Raw genomic sequence first — 24208 nt, forward strand, 5'->3', positions numbered from 1 at the left:
TGAATTTAAATTACTCTAAGCTGATTGAATTCTATTCTAAATATACTGAAAACACGAGGAAATAATTAAGGTTAGTATAGTTAAGTAAACGGAACGGACTCACTGGATTACGCCAACCTCGAACCTGCTACACGCCAATCAGGTACCAGCAATCAGGAACCCACAACACGCCAACCAGGAATCACTCGCGATTCGACCTCCACTCCTCCCTGGAAACTATCATGGTTAATTCCTGGTGAATTCATCATGATGGGCTAACTGGCCTGTTTTAATTTTAATCGATCACCCATCACTGGTGCCCTGCCAGCGTATACCATTAGCGCAGGCGGAGTTACCATTCTATTTTCACCTATCAAAAAAAAAACCATTATGACGTACGGCCCACCTGATGGTAAGTGGTTACCGTAGCCATTTTGAACATCGATTTAACAATGCATCAATATCAAACAATATAAATTAATATTAAATGGACGTCCATATAGCATTAATTTTGTTAGATCGTTTTTTTTTTAGCTTTATACATTTTTCTGTAAACATTAAAATATTAATTTATTATTTATATTTCTTGCAAGTTCAACACCTCTCCACAAGATGGCGTTAAATGTTTTTTTTTTACACAAATGGCGAACGGTTACAAACTTACATAAAAATACATAGTATCTCTAATTTGTAGTCTTGATACTTTAAGACTTTTTGATAAGTAATGAAATGGGGACTATCTTTAATTAAATTAGGCAATTAAAAAGTCGTATTGAAATTGTTAGGTAATTTAAGAACCATTTAAGAACTACGATACCACAGACATACATGGAAAAAGTTCTAATACCATTATTTATATTGCGGCTTAGATTAAGCAAGTGTCGCGGTTTAAACATTTATTATAACTACTTTTTATCTTTTTATAATACATCTAAATGAAATTCTGTTTTGCACAAACGGGAGATTTTTTAGTATTTAAGTAAGCTAAGACCATGAGTATAGGTAGATCCATACATTTGGGATAGTATCTGCGTGGTAGTTGTATTTTTATTTATTCGAGATGATATGTAACCTAGCAACAGTCACTAAAATAAACATTTTAACTAACAATCATGTTATAAAGATCTTTATATTTTATTTTTAATTCATGTAATAGAATTTATTCCTTGTTATACCTAATCTCCTGTTCTGTTGTGGTAATAGCTAAATATTTAGTCCGTAAACATGGATGTGAGAACTATAGGAATCGCCCCAAATCCAGAATGTTTAAAAGGAGTGGTTGCATGCCAGTGTGAACTAGGTCGAGAGAAGTTACTTACTGCTCCACCTTACAAACGAGCAGCCTCACCACCATGTGATGAATCAAAGTCAAGGTACTCGACAGCACCGTGCGCAAGGGACCTCGAACAATACAAATGCCCCATAAGCCATATATTGGTCACATTTAAATCGCCCTTACATCCCAACGAAGTGTTCAACAAGGTCTTCCCAGCAAATACGCCAATAAAATACGTCAAACGCAAATTAGCCAAATTACTCTCGGTGTCAAATAATAATCTTCTATTGACTAAAAACAGAACCGTACTGAAGGAAACCAGTGTACTGTCCGATCTAAAGACTGATGCACTCGGAAACTTAGTTATTGACGTTTTTACGAAAGATTCTGATGAATTCTCATTGTCATCTGTACCAAAAGAATCTTATGTGCATGAACTTCTACATGCTGTTATACCTAAGAAAAAGACGATGCCTTTTATAGCAATAAAGTTCAGAGTTCGCAATCAAAACGGCATATTTACTCGTTCATACCATTCAATAATGAAAGTTCATGAAATTAAAAAGAATTTAGCAGGACTTTTCCAAGTAGACCCAGATAACATAGTACTTTTACGTGGCGAAAATCCGTTAAAAGATCGCATGGCTCTATCGGATCTTGATTATGATAAATACGGAATAGTCGAGGTAGAACTGTTAACGAAAAATAACGAGAAATTAAATTTGGATAAACTATACAAAGAAATGCCCATTAACGATGTTTTAACTGTCATGGTACCTTTTGGTAGTACTGTGAAGCAGATAAACGTTGAAATTTTTTCGAAAGCTATGGAAAAACCTTATTTGGGCGGATATAGAAATGTTTTCACAGGTGATATTTTGATTTATTAATAATACTTTTCAGTAATAATTTTATTACTCAAATGGCAATGATTTCTTTTATCCAGCTGAATAGTAATGAAGGAAAAACACAAACTAATTTATAATTTTCAGGAACGATTTATCATCACGCATATACACAAACACCTCAAAAACCAGAGAAATTACCTCCTGAGAGAAAAAGCTGCAGGGACACCCAAACAGCAGAAGAAAAAGAAAAAATATATGTGAGATGATAAATTTATAGCTGCTCCATAATTTGTTACACATTTTCCTTTTTTAACCGAAAATGGGAAAAAGTTGCATGCTCGCTTATTTTTAGTTCAATTAAAGATAAGGTTGATAATGCAAATTTTTTCAGATTTGAATGAGTTTTATATAAAAAAAACAATTTCAGGATACACCATATAGCCGATCTACGCAAATGAATACCGTACATGCTTACATCCCGAATGTAACGGATAAAATTATTATACCTAAACCATATGAGACTTATGAAAAAATGATTTTTCGTTTGAATCACAATCACTACGCTGTAGTTATCCAACGTGCCTTCAGACATCATCAGTTTAGACAAAAAGTAAAAAAATGGATTAGAGAATGCATGTAAGATGATATTTGGCTACTATTTATCTTTATGGCTCTACATAGAGACAATGGTCTTTTTTCTGCGCAACATCCCATTGCCATATTTTGATGCATAAAAAATTATAATTTCGATCCACGAGCTATTCCTCGTCTATGTACGTCCATAAAGATAGCAGTAATTGATAAGGTTTAAAAATAAATAAACATTGATGCTATTTTCTATAGGGAGAGGACAGCAAAAATGAAAGAAGAAAATAGACTAGAGCGAGAAGCTATGGAGCGGCGTCTACGTCGCGATCTAATAACGAAAACATTTCCGAAAACACGTGAAGATTTTGATCAACTGTATGCTATGGTTAGAAAATTATTAATAGATAGGTAGTTAATTAGGTACCTACTTAATATTATTTAATAAATTAATTAAACCTGTACTCTTTTTAGGTTGACCGCTGGAAACACGCAGAAATAGCTCGAATTTCACAATTACATTCCAAAGGTCCCAAAATTGCTGAATTTACATTGCTTCTCGATAAGGAAGTGGAATTACTACGTTGTATTGAAGCTTATAGAATAAAAGTGAAAGAAGACAGCAGAAAGATCAAAGAGAAAAATTTTTAGAAGAAATTTCTAAACCCGTCGCATGGTTTGGCAGGGATGGTAAACTAATTACAATGGAGACGGTAGAAATACAGAAAGCACAAAAACTCAAGGAATTGTACAACTCTTTTATCCGTGAAGATATGACAGTGAAAGAACGCATGGAGCTCCTCGTTGATTTGAAATTTGCTCTACAAGAGTTCCGTCACCCATTAGCTGAGGAAATAATAATACTATTAGATAGAGAATGTGATCTTCTCATCAGAAGATGTAACGAGCACCAACTTGAATTTTTGAGACGAAGAATCGCAGCAAGTGTATTCCAATTGATTAAAACATCAGAACTGAATTCTGGAGTGACTAAATGTAAAGACATTAGAGACTATAGAAAAATGGAGAACAATAGACTGTATTTTTGCGAGTTGTGTCATCAAGTTAAATCTTACACAAATTTCCCATTGAATGCCAAAATGAGCGGTTACTTGGTATGCACTTCGTGTTCGTGGAAAGATGTAACTGAACGTTCTTGGGTTGATATGACTCCATACAGGTTTATTCTACGTGCCGTGCAGCGTGACGAGCGGAGACGTAAATGTTGGGGTTCTCTAGCATTCGTCCTACAAGATAAGGATATATTTTTTATTGTCGAAAAACTTTGGCATTCTCATTCTGCGATAAGTGAATGTAACGATGTTACTGAACTTAGATTATGCCGATGGCATGTTAATGAAGACTGGTCTCCATGGAACTGCTTTTTGGTTACCGTCCAAGAAATGAAAGCACATTTGAAACTTGAAATGCCAGAAGAGGTGTATGATGAGGAATTGGTACAAAAGGTGCACAATAAACATAAATTGGCTAAGGCTAACTTTGAACAACTGATAACTGTGAATAAACGATTCACAGAAACGGGCAATTGGCAAGGTGTTCGCGCCCCAGCCGTAGCGCATGTAGAAGCTGTAGATCAGATCTAAGTACTTAATTGTTATTTAGAAATTTTTAGGATTATTTATTATCAATCAATATTGTATGTATGCATTGTATTGTTGTCATCACTTTATGTTTTATAGATCACAAATGTTAATTGTTTGTATTAATTTTTAACCATGTTATTCAATTCACATTTTAGTGCTATGTCTATCAATGTTCGTCTATTCTTATGACTAGGGTCACCGCGTTCTATATAAAAATTTGGTACAAAATAATATTTAAGCTGTTTTGTTTCTTTCACCGTAAGATAGTTTCCAAAACATAATTGTCTTTTTTACCTAGTCATAAGATTAGATTTTAAATAGGCTTAAATAAAGATGTAAAATTTTATTAAAAAGTTATTTTCTACATTTCCAAGATTTACATCAAAGTAGTGATGATAAAATAATAAGTCCAAAATATTTAAATTGTCTTCTTTTAATAATTACACGTAATACTTTATAACATAATTACATCATACATGTACAATAATAATTTCTCAAGATATCAAACTCTCGCGATAGTCTAAAACAACATATAATATTAAAAAACACAAGTGTGATAAAACGGTAAAATTTTATAACGAAATGCATTTTAGAACTACTCGTAGTTAATACAACATATGTCAATAAATTACGTAATTATAATTTAGGCAATATGAATCAATAGCTGTACAACGAATACGAAGGAAATCCTTTAACTCGATAGAGTACCTTCCATGTTATAGATTTTGTTTGATAAATTTCACAAATAAAAAACTACAATGGTTCACTAATCCCACATAATCTTATAAAATAAGTAAAGCTGTGAAAATATATTTGTTTTTTACACTCATCGGTAAAATTACACTGTAGCGGGAAATATGCCAAATTGTCATAATAATCCTAGGTCTTTTTATACCCTATTTTATCTGCCGTTACATCTACTCGCGTGGTGAAATGGCGTTACAAAATCGCCATATCAAATCCCACAGAGAGAATCGCTACTAATTTCGTATGAAAATATGAAATATCATTAGGTTCATTATTCTAATTTAGAAAAAGAAATTTAAATTTACATTTGTTGATATTGCTTAATCGATTATAATCTAACATTCTAAAGAATCTGACATGTGTTCTTCAAACGCAGTGTCCAATCCATAGAATCAATTCATAAGGTATAGTCAGCGGTCCATTCTACTTCACACGAAATTATATTTGAAAATCTCTTTCAGGAATGGAGAAGTTACTCAATTATAAAAACATTATTATAAAACATTTTATCTCTTTAAGATTTAATTAAAATTATATATAAATATATAAACTTAATAATCCCCCATTGACCTAAAACACATCTAAAGTGCCAATCTTATTCAAGATTAAGTAGTTTGTGTGCCTTAAGATCTTTTAATTTTAATGAACCTAGACACGACACCGATCTAACAGACAATCAGTCAGGTTGCGAACAGAAGTCTCGAAATCGAATTGAAAGGAAATAATTATCATTCTTTCGCTGTCTAGTCCCTATAACTATTGGTTAAAACTCCAACATCATAGATTGCCCTATTTATTTATAACTAATCATATATCATTCTCTCGTTTGCGAGCAACTAACGACGTTAGTGTTTGTACATTTTGCATCGCCTCGTAACAGGGCGGCGTTCACTATCCTTGTACAAATAAATTCAGCAACAGTACTATACGCTAGTGCATAGCCAACAGGCCAGAGCGCGTCGCACGCACGACCCCATACGATCGAACAAAATAAACCGAGTCTAGTTTCTCTAATTTACCCAACAAAGACTGAACTATATTGTTACTAGCTAAAATGTATTTACAATAAATGGTTGTGCCTCATGGGAACGATATTCTAATAATTTGTAATCCTCTCGGAGCGGTATAATACAAAAAGTGCAGACACAATATTCACATAAAAGAATACAATATCTATTATACACTTACACAACTATTTTTGCACTTTTATATTGCCAGTTCTGTGGCTTAAACTCGGAATATCTCAATTTAATCAAGAATTCATAACCCATTTCCTTTACGCAACTATTAATTAACAGTCTATTTAATATATATATTTACATTTATATTTTAGAGAAGGAAGAGATATTAATACAAAGAGAGGTTCCTAATAACTGTGTGCAGTCATACATCCACCATGTACATATCGTATGGTCGTTAACTATTACAAAATGGCATGTACGGTATTACTACAGGATTCACAATATACAAGGTTTATATTAGTGATTTAATTTTTATTTACAAGTCTTTTACAATAAAATGACTGATCTCCATTACTCTGTCAGGTATATGTTATTAGATTCACCTCTGAAGCATAGTTTGAACTAATTTAGTAATTTAGTCGTACGGAAAGGTATTTAATAAAAAAAAATAGGTACTTAATTAAAATGTTGTTGTTCAGACAATAACTACTAAATTTTAAGTCAACTGACTAAATTATTAAAGCAGTTAAAACTGTTTTTATTTAACACATGGAAAATAAATTAAATTGTTACAACTTATACCTTTAAATTTTCATTTAATATCAATGTTTTATAGAATTCGCTATTTCAATATTGATATGATATAAGTAATCAATGAATGGTAGTCATAATTTAAAACCGATAACATAAAAAAAGAACACACTGCATGTTACATTGTCAATTAAATTTCACTATGATTAACAAAACATCTTCATCTGTAATATTAAGTTCTGCAAAATGTTTATTCGAGTTTCAATGGTAACCGTCAACTTCCATAGACGACGACATTCTGTCCGAGCTTGAGGTACTGTAGTTCATACTATAGTTAAGGTTACTAAGGGACATGTCCTGAGGAACGTCGGAAGGCGACGTCTGATAGTAATTACTCGGATAACTGTTGGCTGTGTACGGTGCGGCTGGGGGTTGAGACGGCCCTTCCTCAGAGTTCTCCTTGTCACTCGTCTCCATAAAATCTATGATGCGTTTCGTAGCTTTAACGTGAGCTACGATTCCAGCTTCGGCCTGGAAAATAAATTTAGGCGATTTTGTATTTGAGAAGAATAGATTGAATAAGGCTTACTAGCTTCCTTTATATTCTGTATGTACAAGTTCTACTTAAATTGGAAATCATTAACGTCTTTTTAAGGTATTGTTCTACTAGAAATAGAATGATTTTCAAAGAAAAATGGGTCGGCACAAAATTTTGCGTTTAGCATACTAACACGGCACATCCAGCGGCAAATATTTTGTCATATAAAGGATTCTTCACTATATTTCCAAAATCTTCTTTATTAATATTATGAAGTTCAGGTAGGAGTCTAAGTTTAGATAGATTTTAATATCGAAATAATCTGACGAATTCAAATATTGATAAATGTATCGAACACTATTATGTCAATCACTAAACTCAGTAATAGAAAAAAACACTAAGTTTAAGCACAATTTAATAGGAATGACAAGTATGTTACAATGAGTTAGGCATATTGTGAAAGTTTCTCCGACGACTTATGCGGAAGGTAGCTGGAATGTGTATGTGAATAATAAAATGTATAGTTGTTATCCTGGCAATATTATAAATTTTACCAGAAGGAGACTTTGTACAAAAGTCGATTGCTTGGGTACCTCTGTTCCATTCGTGTTTCTACCGTGAAGCAGTTGTGTTTGCATGGCTGTATTTCGGGTTGAAGCGTGGGATATGGGGTGAATTTACAGTGTACAGAGGAATAACACCTGAGTCCTCAGGAATGGCAACGCATGGGGGGTATCATGGGCGAAACAGTATACTCTGTTATGTCCATGGTAATGCTCGTGTCTATAGGCGACGATTACCACTTTCCATAAGGTGGACCGTCAGCTTGTTTGCCATTCTAAGTTGTATAAAAAAATAATAATAATTAAAGTGTATAAAGATGTTTGGATATTTGTTACTAAATTACGCTTAAACACGGCTAAAGGTATTTGAATGACATTTGATACATTGGTAATGGAGACTAAAAATCCCATTGCTAGCAATATACCCAACTAGGTCTACCTCCTCGTAGTTCCCCTTGGAAACTATCATTTTTAATTCCTGATGAATTCATCACGGTGGGCTAACTGGCCTGTTTTCATTCTCATCGATCACCCTTCACTGGTGCTCCGCCAGCGTATACACCGTTAGCGCATGCGGGGTTACCATTCCATTATCAACCATTAACACGTTCACGCCGGCACGGGCCACCGGTGGCCCGCGCTAGACTGTCTCATTGGACGGCGCGTACCACCGGTGGCCCGTACTAGATTGTCTTTTCTGGCAGCTCGTACCACCGATGGCACGTATTCGATTGTGCTATTAGAAATAATGAAAATTTAACGTTTATTTATTAAACATTAAAGTCGGCCCCGGCGTGGACGTGTTAAAAAATAACTTGACCACCTAGGACGGTTTGTATAAATAAGTAAACGTGGCGGGTAGTGAATAGTGAGTACTCACGCTGGCGGTGAGCGCGAGGAAGGTGTAGTACTTGTTGAGCGTGGGCAGCAGCGGCGCGTAGGCGGGCAGGCGGCGGCGCAGCGCGGCGGCGGCGGCGGGCGCGGCGCCGGCCGCGTGCCCGAGCAGCAGCGCGATGTACGCGCCCACCATCGTGTGCTCCATGTGCGTGCCCGCGCGCGCCAGCACTACCACGCGCATACACATCTTATTTATTTAAGTTCACCAACAATTGTTTCCACAATGTAAATATATATATATACAATTAGGGAGAAAGGGATTGTTAGTAATGGGGACTGAGAATCCCATTGCTAGCAATATACCCAACCAGGTCGACGTCCTCGCGGTTCTCCCTGGAAACCTATCATGGTTAATTCCTGATGAATTCATCATGATGGGATAACTAGCCTGTCTTCATTCTCATCTATCACCCTTCACTGGTGCTCCGCCAGCGTATCCCGTTAGTGCAGGCGGAGTTACCATACCATTTTCACCCATAAATATATATATATATATACAATTATGAAGCTTACAACTAAGTGTAACAATTTTTTTATAGGCAAACACAGCATATATTGATACATGTATAAGAATAACAATAAGTACGCAGAAATATATATATATATATATATATATATATATATATATATATATATATATATCTCATTTATGTCCCCCAAACGCCCCCGAAGTATTTGGTTTTTTATTAAATGCGTAATGGAATTTTTACTCAAAAACTCACGGACAACAAGAGAGGTGTGGGCAGGGGCATTGTCGTGGTGAAGAATATCTCGCGCCATATACTCGTGCCACACGATATGTACATCGACGTAGAATTTTCCATCAACTGTCTGGCCTGTGTTCGTCGGAATTGTGGAAGGACGTCCTGAACGTGGGTCATCTTGAACGCTTTCTCGGCCCTCTCTGAAAACGGTTGGTTCCTTCACAGCATCATCCCCATAAACTGTTCTGAGATCGGCAAAAATTTATTCTTGCTTTCGAGAGAAACTTTTACGATGCTCTTATGCCGAGAGTATTACGGCGGTCAGACCAGAACTGAAGCAAGTCGCATAGAACACTTTTATCAGTATATATATAGACAACTATTATTAAATGCTTAACAACTAACAACTAAAGCCACTATATCCATAAGCAGATCCAGCAGCACGGTTCATTTTATATACATGCGCATACACCACACATATTTATTAAGTTTATATAAAACACACTTCCAAAACAGAGGAGGTTACATTATTACATGTTCATTCTATACATTTTATGTATGCCCATCGATTTCTCCGTCAATTGTGGACCATTTTTTTTTTTTTACATAAAATAATTTAATAATTTTCAATGTAATTCTAATTGAATATTCAAAAAATACTCTAATAGCAAACTAAAAAGTAAATCATGTGATAATGTACTTATTTAACTGTTAAACTAAAAACTTGTTTAACTGAAAACCGCGTACAGGTCGACTCGATAGCGTATACTGCTATTAATGGGAACACTAATTCCTATTAATAACAATTCTTTCCCTTATCCAATAGGATTAAGATAGTTAATCTATCTTAATCCTATTGGGATATATATAACTCTTTCGTACAGTTGTTTCAAAGACATGTCTAGATAGAGCATCAGGTTGAAGTAGGAGTGGGTGGGTTTCGAACTGTCAAATAATCATTTGGGAGAGCAAAAAAAAAGGTTTGCTAGTAATGGCAAATAGTTGCACATTAAGGGCTCTTTGGTTAGAATTTGGTAGGGAAACCTAAAATGTTATTCTCTCTTCATTAGACGACACGACAATGATATTCTCGTAGGCAATACATTAGTACGATGCAGATATTATCAAGCTTTTGATTCAATAAATGTCAATTATCAACCAATAGTAATAACTATAAATTGAACTATTATAGCTCAATTAATTTTATTAAACCAATATTATTCAAGAAACAACAATTCAACAAATTGTTTCCAAGAGGCTACAATAACAAATATTGGCAAAAAATAAGTCCTTTTTAACTCACATTTAGCAACAGTTTCCTCAATGTCGTCCTGAGATTGCTTCTTCTTGTTGTCAACTTCGTTGTCCTTTTCGCCATCTAATAACGCGTCAGTGTTTTCTTCGGCTCGTCTATAAAAAATTAAGAAATCAAATATATTTTGTATATTTAAAAATATTATTCTGTGGCCCCAAAAAATATTGTGTTTGTGATGTCTTACGACATGTATTTTAGTGGAATAATTGTAGTGTGACATCTGCAGAAACAATATATTTTATGCATGTTATCACAATATAAACAAGACTTGAAATAAATGTTTTAGATGTATTTATTACATAAACAGATGAAACAGAACATTTTCATTTTTAACCATCCATACTCTGTGCCTAACTGGATGCGCTGTATTTGTGTAAAGATCAAATTTTTTGTCCTTTTTCTTTCCATCTTTATTGTTTGATGATATGTTTAAGTTTTCAATTTCACTCTGTATATTATGAATATACCTATAATACAAGTGGAAGTGTTAATCGATGGCTTACCTGGCTAGATCCTCCCGCTTGTAGAAGAGATCAACGATGAGATCGAGTGCGGATATACTCCGCGATATAATATCATCTTCGTTGTCCACCCGTATGCGAACGTTCAACAACTGTAGAGTTACAGCTTCGTTGTTTTGTACTAGGTTGATTAGGAGTAGCAATACCTGGCGAAAAGATAATAATATATATTGCTTGTAAAAAAAAAGACTAATTCAATGGTAGACATAGATACACCGATTATTAACAAATCTTTCATAGATACCAGTTACTCAAAAATAGACTATCGATTGCAAAAAGAATTGTTTAAATTAGTGCTGAATTGGTGACATAACAACAAACAGCGAATTCAATGTATTGAGATCGTACTATTTATTGTGACATAAGCAAAACATAGGTACAATATAGATATCTATAATAACAATAAACAACTTACACAAACACTGAAGTCGAAATTTCTGTCATCAGGTATGAAATTTCCTTGATTATTCAATATGATCAGGCACATTTCCATTACTGATGGTTGCTCAGCTACAACTTGAGCTCCAGGGGAGACTACATGAAAAATAAATAGTATTTTCTTATTATATATATTTGTTGTTAAAGTGCACAATTTGGACAAACTTATATTTAAAATCTAATACAGAAGTAATTATAACATTTCGATATGATTTCAATACCAAATCTGGTAGTGATTCATTCTTTTAATGATATAGTTTAATGTAATAAATTCTAATTATTTTGTACGTTTCTTAGAATTTATATACGGGGGGGGGGGGGGGGGGGGGGGGATATGTTTACTGACCGAGATAAAAGGTAGCCTATATTCTTTTCTACCCCATATAGTATATGTATACCAAAATACATAGCGATTAAGCCATTCAGGTGCTATGAGGTCACAAACAAACTCACATTCACATACATGGTAGATATTAGTAAATTTTATCTATGCAGACTAGATAATACTATTCCACTTTACAAATCTTTTTTATTATTATATAGAAATTTTATTCCGAATAAGCAGTAGAATCATAAAAATATATATATTAACACAGATCATGAAGCAAATAGTATTTTCGAAATTAAATTTACTTTTGTTGAGTTCCATACCACAATATTATTCGACAAAGGTTATCTTTTGTTATGACTGTTTACTATTAAATTGTTAATTTTTATCACTATCAGTTATTTACTCTAGTTGTGTAATTTATATCACTTTCGGAACTTATTTATAATAATATTATAAAAAGGAAAGATTTGATTGTATGTATGGATAAATTTATTAACTCTATATATATGGAAAGCTATATTACCAGCGAGTAACATAGGCTATATATTACTTTCTTTTTTAAAATATAGTTCTTTACGAAAATTACAATTAGAATTTACAGGGTACACAGGAATAACACCTGAGTCCTCAGTAATGGCAACGCATGGGGGGTGTCATGGGCGAAACAGTATACTCTGTTATGTCCATGGTACTACTTATGTCTATAGGCGACGGTTACCACTTTCCATCAGATGGGCTGTCAGCTTGTTTGCCATTCTAAGTTGTACATAAATAAAAAATAATATATTTTTTTTTTTTTCTATAAACGTCATTATTTGGCGTGCGGTACGAAAATTATTGACGATAAATAAAAAAAAAATATTTTTCTATGTATCTATCCATGGAGAAAACAGGGCGGGTGGCTAGTTTATTAATAAGCATGTGCTGAACATTAAATACAATTTGTTACTAAACCACTCTCAGTAATAGACAAAGGACAGTTACTAAGTATGAGTAATATTATATTAAATTGTGTAGTTATTTGGATATTTGTTATGTTCAAATTGTTGAACGACTTTAATAAATTTTAGTACATTGATGGAACATAATATTTTAAAATAAGATAGGTTACTTTTTATCTTGTTTTCCTTGAGAAATGCTCAAATACAACTCGTAAAAAACACATTATTATCTTCTAATACATTATTTTTGTCTTGGTAAGATACAAAATAATTATGAAATAATACATGTTTATACAGTATACAATTGCTATCCACATTTGTCAGTGTCTTATCTTACTTTTAAACCACGTAATGATTTTTTATGCGTGTTTTACTGTCATTTAGAAATTTGTACATACAAAATGAAGTATTTAATAATAAAATAACAATTAAGAGGTGATTCAATACGTACTATTGTTTCCGAATGAGTGGGACAAGTTGACAAGCACTTTGATGGCGGGTAACAAAGCGTCGAGCAGCGGTTGCCGTAGTTGAGGTTCCGAACGCGCCTCCATTGAGAAGCGTCTCAGCAGCGCCGCCAGGGTCTTTGCCGCACCCAATTGCGAGTTTAGCAGATACAATTGGTTGTCTTCATTCTGCTGTGTCACCTATGTAAAAAATATTTAAAACAAAATCAAACTGTGAACATGCATTACACCAGCAAACCTTTTTTATATAATATACGAGGCAAACGAGCATGCGGCTTATTTGATGGTAAGTGGTTATTGCCGCCCATAGACACCCATAACATTAGAAAAATTGCAGCTGTGTCGCCGGCTTTTCAGAAGGAATATACTCTATTCTTGCATGTTTTAGTGGACCGAAAATTAAAAGCAACTTGAAACAATTGTTTTTTACGTGACGAAAAAAACATGCAATATTGTTCTATAAATTATAATTGCAATATCAATTAAGTTGAACTGAAATGCGGCGTGTAAGGTGTGTGGGTGCAGAACGCACCTTTTTAAAGAATATTTTTAAATTTTATATTTTTATTTTGTTTTTTGATATCTGACAATGTCATCATTCGTGATTATATTTTTCTCTACCACTAGCAGCGACCGTCTTATTACTTCGTAAAATATACAGTCCTTTTTCAAGAGCATATCTCTAAAATCTTTAAAAATGTGTATACTTGACCATATGCATTCTACATTAAATACGCGACATAAAAATTTCTTTTTTGTTAATATTGTATTGTATTTACTTAAAAAATGTGACATTATGATAACTCTAGAATCGGAAGTATATATTATTGTCAGTGTTACCTATATATATATGTATAGTTGTCAATATTTATATCTTTATTTTATCAACTGGATTAACTATGTAAATAAATATGTAACACTAATAAATAATAACACAGTAATATATTACTGTTACCCCCATTTCATTATTTTATAACACAGTATTTTACAGATGGGCGATGCTGAATGCAAGGTGCATATTGTTTGATGGCATGAGGTCCCAGCGTAGAATGGACAATCCTTCCTATCCCAGGGGTGTTGTAAGATGGGACTTCAATTGGTCGCAGGATAGGAAGCAGCATACCATGTTGTTCAACAGTAGACAGTTAATAATTGTAACAGGTTTTATTTTCTACAATAATCTAAATATTGGGATAAAAACTATTCTATCTCTCAAGTTTTCTCAACATTTATATAATTTTATTAGAATTGTTTAAATCGTTTTAGAGATTAGCATAAACAAAAATCTTGACACAAAATTTTTATATTTAAAATTTAATTTAAAAATATGAATTTCATGTAATAAAGATATAATTTTTGCAGCTACACATAACATTGTTTAAATTTGGACCACTGAAAATGTTTTATATTTTTTTCTCTCCTGAAGAGATTTGCAGGTACACATCTCTAGTTTAAAATTTCTATAATATACTCACGTTCTCGAGCACGCGCATGCAGCGGTCGGCCTTGCGCAGCTCGTGTATGTGCTGCGGCTGCCAGTCGGCGGCGGCGGCGGGCGCTGCAGGCAACCTAGCCGCGCACTCTTGGATGGTGCGTACTATGTGCTCGATGCCGCCCAGTACACGCAACTCCTCCTTGAACCACTCGCCCGCGCGTTTGGACGTAAGTGACAGTAATGTCTCCATCGCTAGGTGGCCAACCTGTATAATGACAATTTATTCTCACACATGCACTTCAGCAATTTATTAATATACTACTGGATATAGGTCTCTTCAATGAAAGGGGAATATAGGTAGCTTATTATTACTACTCTAACCAGTTTCAATTAGTTTTCCTCTTCTTACATACATTAAAATGTTTGATGTTTATGTCGTTTTATACAGTAAAACGACAAAAACATCAAAGGTCTGTAAAAGTAGGTTTCTTGAAAATTTTTGTTTTTATGAATAAATCTTTTAACCTCTAAATCTTACTCTAATATGTAACTTTTAAATGATTACATTATTACATCATGATATACTTATTACATATTTCCCTCAAAACATACTATTACTTATACTATATTATTTATACTTACAGTAATATTATCTAAATCTAGATGCTGTGCTTTTCCTTGACTCTTAATTTCAGCACATAATTCTCGAACCCTTTCTTGTGTTTTTGCCAGCTGAGCTGATGTCAGGCCACAATCATCCAGTGCATTCCTACAAAAATTATGATTAATGAAAAATTTTATTTAAGATATTTTGAAAGAAATTTATTATTATGACAATTTATAACAAATATATGATATAGTTCAGATCACTGAAGGGAAATGGTTAACAGCACTTATATTCAATATAGTAAAAATCGTTATAATTTTGTCGAATAGTAACTACCGTGATACATACATAAGTATACATACTGTAATATAGTTATTTATATCAACTTAAAAACATGAGTAAAACCAATATAAATACCTACAATATATTAATATATTTTAGCATTTCTGCCTTACAGTAGAAGTAGCATAGTTTAGGCAATATTAATATTTGTTTACTATATCAATCAATAATTAAAAAAATCAATAATATGTATGTACACTTATGAATATCAAATAAAAGTAGGTGTTTTGATACTTACTTGTGTGAAACATCAGATTCAAGTAAATTCAACATGAGTTCAAGTGAATCTCGGTCCACATCCATGTTAAGACGATCTTGCGACAACACAAACATTACAGTTGCTGTGCACAGGCCCAAGCTCTGAAATTATTTTTTTAAAAAGAAACTTATATAATATTTATTTATTAAGCATTTCTACAGCAAAAGCAACAATGAACAACATTTATAACTTTGAAAATCAAGTGATATTTTACAACTATTATTATTAATTTGTATAATAAACTTACAACTATTTAAACTACAAAATTTGAATTTGTTAATATTGTCAATATTATTAAAAACATAAATTGCTATTTTTATAATAATAAATAATTTAATACACTCTTCTATGTAGGATTATTTGGAATTTGATATCACTGTATCTTAAAATTTTATTATTTTTAATGTAATATTTTTTATTGTTACCTGGTCATTAGTGGCATCATGTAAGGCGCGGAAGAACTTCTGCACAATACCATGTGCTCGGAGGTGCATTCTAAAGGCGGGTGCAGTACATTTGCTAGCCAGCGTTATTGCAGACAAGCACCGCGTCGACATTGGATTGTTGTCCTAACGGTCAATACCAACAAGTCAATTTAAACAATCATTTTATTATAAATGTGTGTTTATAAAAATGCTTGAATGTTTGTTATTAAATCAAGTTAAAATTATTGAACAGTTTAGAATAACACACAGACACATTATTTGGTAGATTAAGACGTAGAGTACTTTGTATACTAATACAAGTGAGCAAAGTCGCTAAATATAGCTATATAATAAATGTGATCTACAAAAAAAATCAATTGTGATAAAACCAATTATCTTGATTTAAAAACTAAACTACTGAATTGATTTTGATAAAATCCTTGAGGAACCAATCTGTAAGTATATCCTTTTAGATAAAAGAATAATTTACCAAATTAGTTTATAACCGATGGATTTATAGGGAAACAAACATAAAATTAAAAAATACAACTGAATTGAGAACCTACTTCCATTAGAAATCTGTATAAAACTCAATTTAATAATTTTAATAAAAAAAAGTCATCAATATTGGTTCAGAATTAACGAATATAGGGTGTAATAAAAAAAAATATTAAGATTGATTTCAGTCATTTATAATGTAACACCATTAGTGTATATTATATAATACATACATATATACATATTAATATAAAGAAGTACTAATAGAATGATGACTGAGTCATCAACGAAAGCCTACACCGTAAAATAATACCACATTATTCAACTAAAAACAAAAGTTCTTTTGTCAATACAACGCCATCTAGCGAGTTAGAAGCAGATTATTGTGACCTTAATATCTGAGAAAAAGTTGCTGAACATAACAAGAGTGAAATTGGAAGTACGAGGTCTGTCCGGAAAGTTCGTATAAAAGTGTTCTGGAATGCGAGAAAGAGGAGTGGGGAGGCCAGGTAAGCGCAGGACCCCTTCCTTATGTCCCTAACAATGCTTCAGTTCTGGTCTGACCGCCGTGCGGTGCGAACTGGCTTGTCACGCCATCTGTGAAGTTACCTCTTAACGAAACCCCGTCGGCATGGAGCCCGCTTCCGTTGAAGAGCAGCGCGTCGTAATCAAGTTTCTCTCGAAACTCGGCAAGAATGGCCGTGAAATTTTTGCCGATCTAATTCGATAAGACATCCGGGGAACCACGAACAAAAAAATCAAGAAAATCCCGCTCAAATGTCAAGACAATGTTGATTGTTTTTTTCGATGTTCGGGGGATTGTCCATCAAGAATTCGTCCCTCCAGGCCAGACAGTTGATGGAAAATTCTACGTCGATGTGCTCAGACACCTCAAAGCTCGTGTGGCACGAGTTCGTCCAGAATTGGCGCGAGAGGGGCGTTGGATTCTTCACCACGACAATGCCCCTGCCCACACCTCTCTTGTTGTCCGTGAGTTTTTGAGTAAAAATTCCATTACGGTGACCGAACACCCCCCCTATTCGCCGGATTTGGCCCCGTGTGACTTCTTCTTGTTCCCAAAAACCAAATTGGTACTTCGGGGGCGGCATTTGGGGGACATAAATGAGATAAAAAAAGCTACGACGGGGCAGCTGAGAAACCTACAACCAGAGGACTTTCAAGGAGCCTTCTCACAGTGGAAACGGCGTTGGCACAAGTGCATTATGTCACAGGGGGAGTACTTTGAAGGGGATAAAATTGAATTACCTGAATAATTGTAAAATAAAATTTTTAAAAAACTTTTATACGTACTTTCCGGACAAACCTCGTATTCTTACATAATAAATGTAATTCGGAGATTTATTTGCAATCACATATGAATAGACATTATTTGCGTATATGCTGTAGAATGATAATTAATTATTTAGTCCAAGGGATGTCGACTAGTTGTTTTTTGTTTAACATACATGAACAAATATGAGTATTGTATTATTAATAGAATAATATTGCCTAAAGATATTCAAGTATAATGATTTGCTTTTACTATGGTACTAACTTGACTTAGTTATTCTTTTATTTATTCGGTTTAGTTGCTCTTTAAATATCATAAGGCAAGTATAAAAAAACAGAAAACAAAAAGCTTGATTGAAATTAAGATATTTTAAAATTGAAACAGAATTAAGAATTCTTTGAGTAGGAATCTCTAATTATTTATATGATCATATTCAGTTCATGATAAAGACCAGTTTAACGGCACAAAATTATTTAATATTGTATTATGATTAACATACCTGCAATGCATCCAAAATATATTCCACATCATCATTCAACTCTTGGAATTCACCAATTTCTTGTATTTGATGCGCTTTTTTCACATTCCTGACAACAGTGTAGTACTGAAAAAAAAAGCAAATCTAGTTTGAGCTGAATAAATAAGACAATTTAAAAATATTTGTGAGTAAAATAGGTATTCTAATGCAGTATTATTAATTATTATTTAACTACACCCTTTAACTAAATACATGCAAAATATTGTTTCATGTACAAATTAGATAGAATAAATCACTTATGAAATCATAAAGTTTTGCAAGTTACATACATCTTAAGATAGAAAAAAATTAATGCTATTTACATTTCATTTTTATTTCAAAATTTGTAGTAAAATAAAATTTAAAAAATCATTAACATTAAAAATGAGGAATATACTGCACAAAATTAGTCAGCTATACTATACAGCTTACCAGTATAATTATTATATGACTAATTACTTAATTCAGTGTTAATACTATTACTTATTACATAAGATTAGTAACTACCTACTCATTTGACCTACAATTTAAAAAGAAAATATAATAACTTAACAAAGGGATCAGTAAATTACTACAAAACATTTGTTGTTTTTATTTCCTTACCTCTTTAGCTTCTTTCGCACATCTGACACTGGTATAAGGCTTTACTGCTTCAGTAGAATCAATACTGTCCACTATCGGATCAGGAGGCTTATACCGTGTTACCCTTGTCAGTTCCTCAGGTACTTTATTTACAGGATTTCTGACCTCTGGGTTCTCTGGTGGTTCAGGCCTTGGAGTCTCATTTCCTTTCTGTAAAGAAAATTAAATAAGTGCTATTTTTTAGGAAAATTAAAAAATAATAGTCATATGGATGGAATTATATGGATGTTCAGTACAAAGGATCAAACCAAAAAACTTAAAAATGAGACAATGGTATAAAATGAAATAAACACAATACTGTATCAGATAATCACAATAGTCACAATATTTTAATATCATTATCTTACTTATGGCAATTATGTGGATTGAATAGTTTTACCAAACTTTGTCCAAAGAAGTTATATATTTTTTGTTTGTTATCTCATAATTCCTATAACTTATAAACCAATTTGAAAAATTCTTTTTATCTGAAAGGATATACTTTCAGATTAATCCCATAAAAAAATTATCAAAATTGGTTTAGGTTATAAAATAACTAAGTTTTCCACAATTAAAGTTGGTGCTTTTTTGGGAAATAAATATAAATTACTGTTACTCAAAATCTTCAGCAATTCTATATTTAACAACAAATATGACATTGAAATGTTCAAGAAATGACGATATTCCTTTCTATTTGCTGGCAACACACCTACAATTTTTCTAATGATGTGGGTGTTTAAGAGTGGCAGTAATCACTTACCAACAGATAAGCTGCATGCTCATTTGCTCCATATATTACAAAATAAAATAAATATTGTTATACTTTTATGTATGATTAGTGCATACAATAAAGTATTAAATAATAATAAATAATTTTGAATATATTTTTTTCTAGAGTGGATAGGACTTACTCTACATATCTGAGTACAGATTGTGTATAATAAATGTAAAAATTGTCTTACATCATTTGCCCACTCATGTCTGTATAAGTGACGCCTTTTCCTTGCTGGCAATGGAGATGGGTTATCATTCATCAAAGATTTACTTTTGAATATTGAACCTTTCTTTTTTGTTATTACTAATTTTACACTTGGTTTGTCTTCATTGTGTTCCTCTGTCTCAGACATTCTTTGAGGAGATTTAAAGACATCGTCAGGTTGATTTTTTTGTGATTCTTCTTCCGAATTTTCATTAGGACAACTATTATAGGCGGAATCAGATGACTGTATTGGTTGTGAATTAAGTTGACATTCCATTTCTGTATTACTTATCTGTGCAAAACTTTCTGCATTTTCTTCTTCATGAGGTACTTCTGGTTCATTTTGTTCAAAGTCATCCTGAGTATTTTCTTGGATGTCTGAATTATAATCAGGACTCGAATGCTTTAATTGTTTTTGCTTCTGCTTTTTATTACTTTTAATTTTGTGAGTATCATTTCCTGGCTGTGCTCTACTACTGTCCCCTTCACCTGAAAGTATTTCTATTAAATTACTCTTGTGACTATCAGATTCTTGATCAATTCCTTCATTCAATTTTGGTGATGTAATTATTGGACCATCCACCACAGCTTCATGTTTTTTCTTTACTTTCCTGCCTTCTTTTTTTACATCACTTACTGTTTTTGTTCCATGTCTGTTGGAATAATTTGATGTTAATGCATCCAAATAATCATCATTTTCACTATAATTTATATTAGGCCTGTTTCTTCTGGCTCTTCCAGAAGTAAGTTCAGGTGGCTTAGGTTCTGGTGGAAGTTCCTTAGGTTGAACTTCTAACCTTGGTGATTTTGATTTAGAACCAGTTGAGTCCAACTTGGCTAACTGAGATTCAATATCATCAGCTACTACCTTATGTCGTGATTCTTTTTCAATGTCATGTCCTGGTGATGCTAAGGTTTTATAAAGATCATAGTTATCCGACCCTGGTAGAGGAGAGTTAGGTGGTTTCACAGGCTCTTCATCTGTATATTTATGGTGACGTTTATGTGATTTATGATCTTTCTTATCCTTTTTTCTCTCTTTTTTAATTTCTTGATTTAGACCTGCACATTTTATGGTGATTTTAAGACCCTCATGTTTAGGAGAACATATTGCTTCCACTGATGGGCTCTTTTTATGATCAGAGCCAAAATCAGAATGTGTATCCATAGATGAATGTCTATCAGAGCCGGGTGAAGTAAAACCTTCATTTGAATCAGTACTCACAATTCTAGATGTACCTTTAGATATTCGTAGAACTATTGGTGGTGGCTTCCTTTCTTCTGTGCTGTCTTTACTAGTTGATGGACTTGCCATGTCTATCTTCATAGGAGTAGGACTTGAGACTAATGGACTTGATTTAGGGGATGGAATCTTTGGGGAAGGTACTCTAGGTGGTGGCGGTGGTTCATAATCATGACTAAAGTCTGGAATAGGACTGTTACTACCATCTTCTGCATAATTGATCACCTTATTACGATTGCGGACCAAATACCGTTTATTAGGTGGCTGAGTATTCTGTGCTGGAACTTCCTCTTTTCGGGAGGCCTTGGTGGCCACTGAATTTTTCTTAGCTTTTCCCTTCTCAGAATTACGCCTTGGCAATTCAGGTGATGATGAATCTCTATTATAAACTCTGCTTCTCTTATTTGTTTTCTTTTCTTTACTATTTGATGGATGTTCGGGTGAAAGTGGGGCAGCTGGCACAGGAGGGGCATAAGTGATTTGTGGAACTGGTGGAAATGGCTCAGCATTTCGAGATTTGAAAAACTTCTTAGGTTTTGGAGGTGGCTGCTCAGTTTCAACTGCAGGTACTGTCAGTGGACTATTTTGGTCTTGTACTGGTTTCTTAATAACATTATTGGCATAAGCTGAAATATAAAAAGTAAACAAGTTTACTAAGTGTTAGGAAAAAAAAAAGTTTTATAAATCACTTTAAGTACATGTAATCACCATTAGTGTAATGGTCAAAAGTTGAAATTATATTTAAATTGACTTTCACCAAATTAGAGACAATTTAGTGACTACTTGTTAGGCGCAACTTGAAGAATATTCATGTTCTATTGTTTAAGCATTTGTAGAATATAAAGAAATATAATATTCTTACCGTAAGGCGCACTCCTGATCGACGTAAAACTTGTAATACCCCATTTACCAACGGTGCCCGCCGAACGAGCTGCAGATGGACAATTACTGTTTTCTCTAAAAAGGGCACTATCCAGCGGCACGGCCACGCTGCCGGCTCGGCCTCTGCCCCAGCGCGACATGCTGATAATTTCATTAAAAACGATGACACCTGCACCGTCCAGCCAGATCAATCACCTCTTCAAATGTCAAATTAGCATATAAGTCATACCGTTGATGTATACGTTAACCACGTTTACTTACAACTTTACTTTCTTTAATAAACACTTTTATAAGATGCTCAGACTTTCTTTGATTGGAACGAAAACACAACCCAGAAAGATAACACACCCGCCATTTTTACGGGAGCCAAGTACTTTCCCAAAGACGCACACAAGATATGATTTGAGCCTATGACGCACTAGACACAATAATTAGATATTCATTATATTTTTTTTATTCTCTTTGAACTCATGAGGTAGTTAATTAATATTAATATAGATATTACATGACAATTAGGACACAAACTGCGATGTTGTCATCTCATAACACAAGAGTCGCCATATTGGCAAAACAAGAAGATATAAATTTAAATAACCAATGGGAGCGTCCGAATGCGTAACTCTGCCCATAGACAAATATTAGTGTTGTATGTTATAGTATTGATATCTTCTGATTTATTAATAATTAATCGAATAATATTTAATCAATTCAATTATTAAATGATTAAATGCTGTTTTTGCAATGAATAATATATAATAATAATAATATTTTTAGTTGTTATGATTTTAGGTATAAAATATTAGATCTTATAAATTAAAAGTACCTTACAAAATCTACTTAAGTTAAACATGCAAATATTGAAAATAAAGGTTTTTATTTAATTTAATTTCAAAATTTTCAGTAGTATTAAAAAAAGTAATTAATTGACAATTGAGTAAAGATAAATGAAATATTATAATTACAATGTACTATATATCTTTACTAATATTATAAATATGAAAAAAAGGTTGTATGTTTGTTACGATATAGCGCTTTAATGGTTTAATCAATCACTATAAATTAAATACACGTAAATACCGTAAGCAAAAGAACCAAAATAACCGACATAGCCCAAAAGATAAACAAGCTGAAGTGTTTTTTTTTAATGGGTGATAATGAAATGATAATCCCGCCTGCACTATCGATATACACAAGCAGGATACCAGTGAAGGATGATAGGTAAGGATGAAGCAGGTCAGTTAACTCATCGTGATGAATTTAACAATAATTGTTCATGATAGTTTCCAAGGAGAACCACGTGGAGGTCGACCTAATAGGGCAAATTGCTAGCAATGGGGCTGTCAAATTCCATTGCTAACAATCCCTTTCACCCCAGCTGAAATAGGTTGGTCACATAGTTTAATGAACCGACAACCGATGAGAAGGAAAGGTTCTTCAGTATAGGGCAACCTCTCACTAGATAGAGGGACGACCTCAAATGTATTGTAGGGATTCAGTGGATGCAAGTAATTCAGGACCATGACTTATGTCTGTCTATAGGACAGGCCTATATCCAGCAGTGGACGGATAATGACTGAAATGATGATGATAAAGTACTATATGTGATAGAAGAAAAGAACAGATCCCAGTCACGCGGATGAAAT

At 33.3% G+C, this 24208-nt stretch overlaps 2 protein-coding genes across 2 annotated transcripts; one reads left to right on the forward strand and one right to left on the reverse strand.

Moving 5' to 3' along the window:
* The first annotated feature begins 1203 nt into the window (after window positions 1–1203).
* LOC113518966 (IQ and ubiquitin-like domain-containing protein) lies at window positions 1204–4343 on the forward strand. Its single transcript, XM_026904008.2, is given in 6 exon segments — window positions 1204–2125; window positions 2248–2360; window positions 2531–2739; window positions 2947–3076; window positions 3163–3325; window positions 3328–4343. Coding segments are annotated over 6 exon segments (2502 nt in total). The 3' UTR covers window positions 4293–4343.
* A 364-nt stretch (window positions 4344–4707) lies between these two features.
* LOC113519040 (protein wings apart-like) lies at window positions 4708–23145 on the reverse strand. The gene is made up of 14 exons (XM_052892567.1): window positions 22546–23145; window positions 20424–22309; window positions 19444–19632; window positions 18823–18927; window positions 16535–16678; window positions 16089–16210; window positions 15544–15670; window positions 14942–15166; window positions 13451–13646; window positions 11705–11823; window positions 11272–11435; window positions 10757–10863; window positions 8733–8917; window positions 4708–7282 (listed from the first exon to the last, which is right to left on the reverse strand). Exons 1-14 carry the CDS (start codon window positions 22703–22705, stop codon window positions 7013–7015), a joined length of 3999 nt encoding a protein of 1332 aa, XP_052748527.1. The 5' UTR covers window positions 22706–23145; the 3' UTR covers window positions 4708–7012.
* Between the last annotated feature and the right edge of the window lie 1063 nt (window positions 23146–24208).

The sequence above is a fragment of the Galleria mellonella genome, unplaced genomic scaffold (genome assembly GCF_026898425.1).
Source record: "Galleria mellonella isolate WM207_F2 unplaced genomic scaffold, CSIRO_AGI_GalMel_v1 utg159, whole genome shotgun sequence".
Taxonomy (NCBI): Eukaryota; Metazoa; Arthropoda; class Insecta; order Lepidoptera; family Pyralidae; genus Galleria; species Galleria mellonella.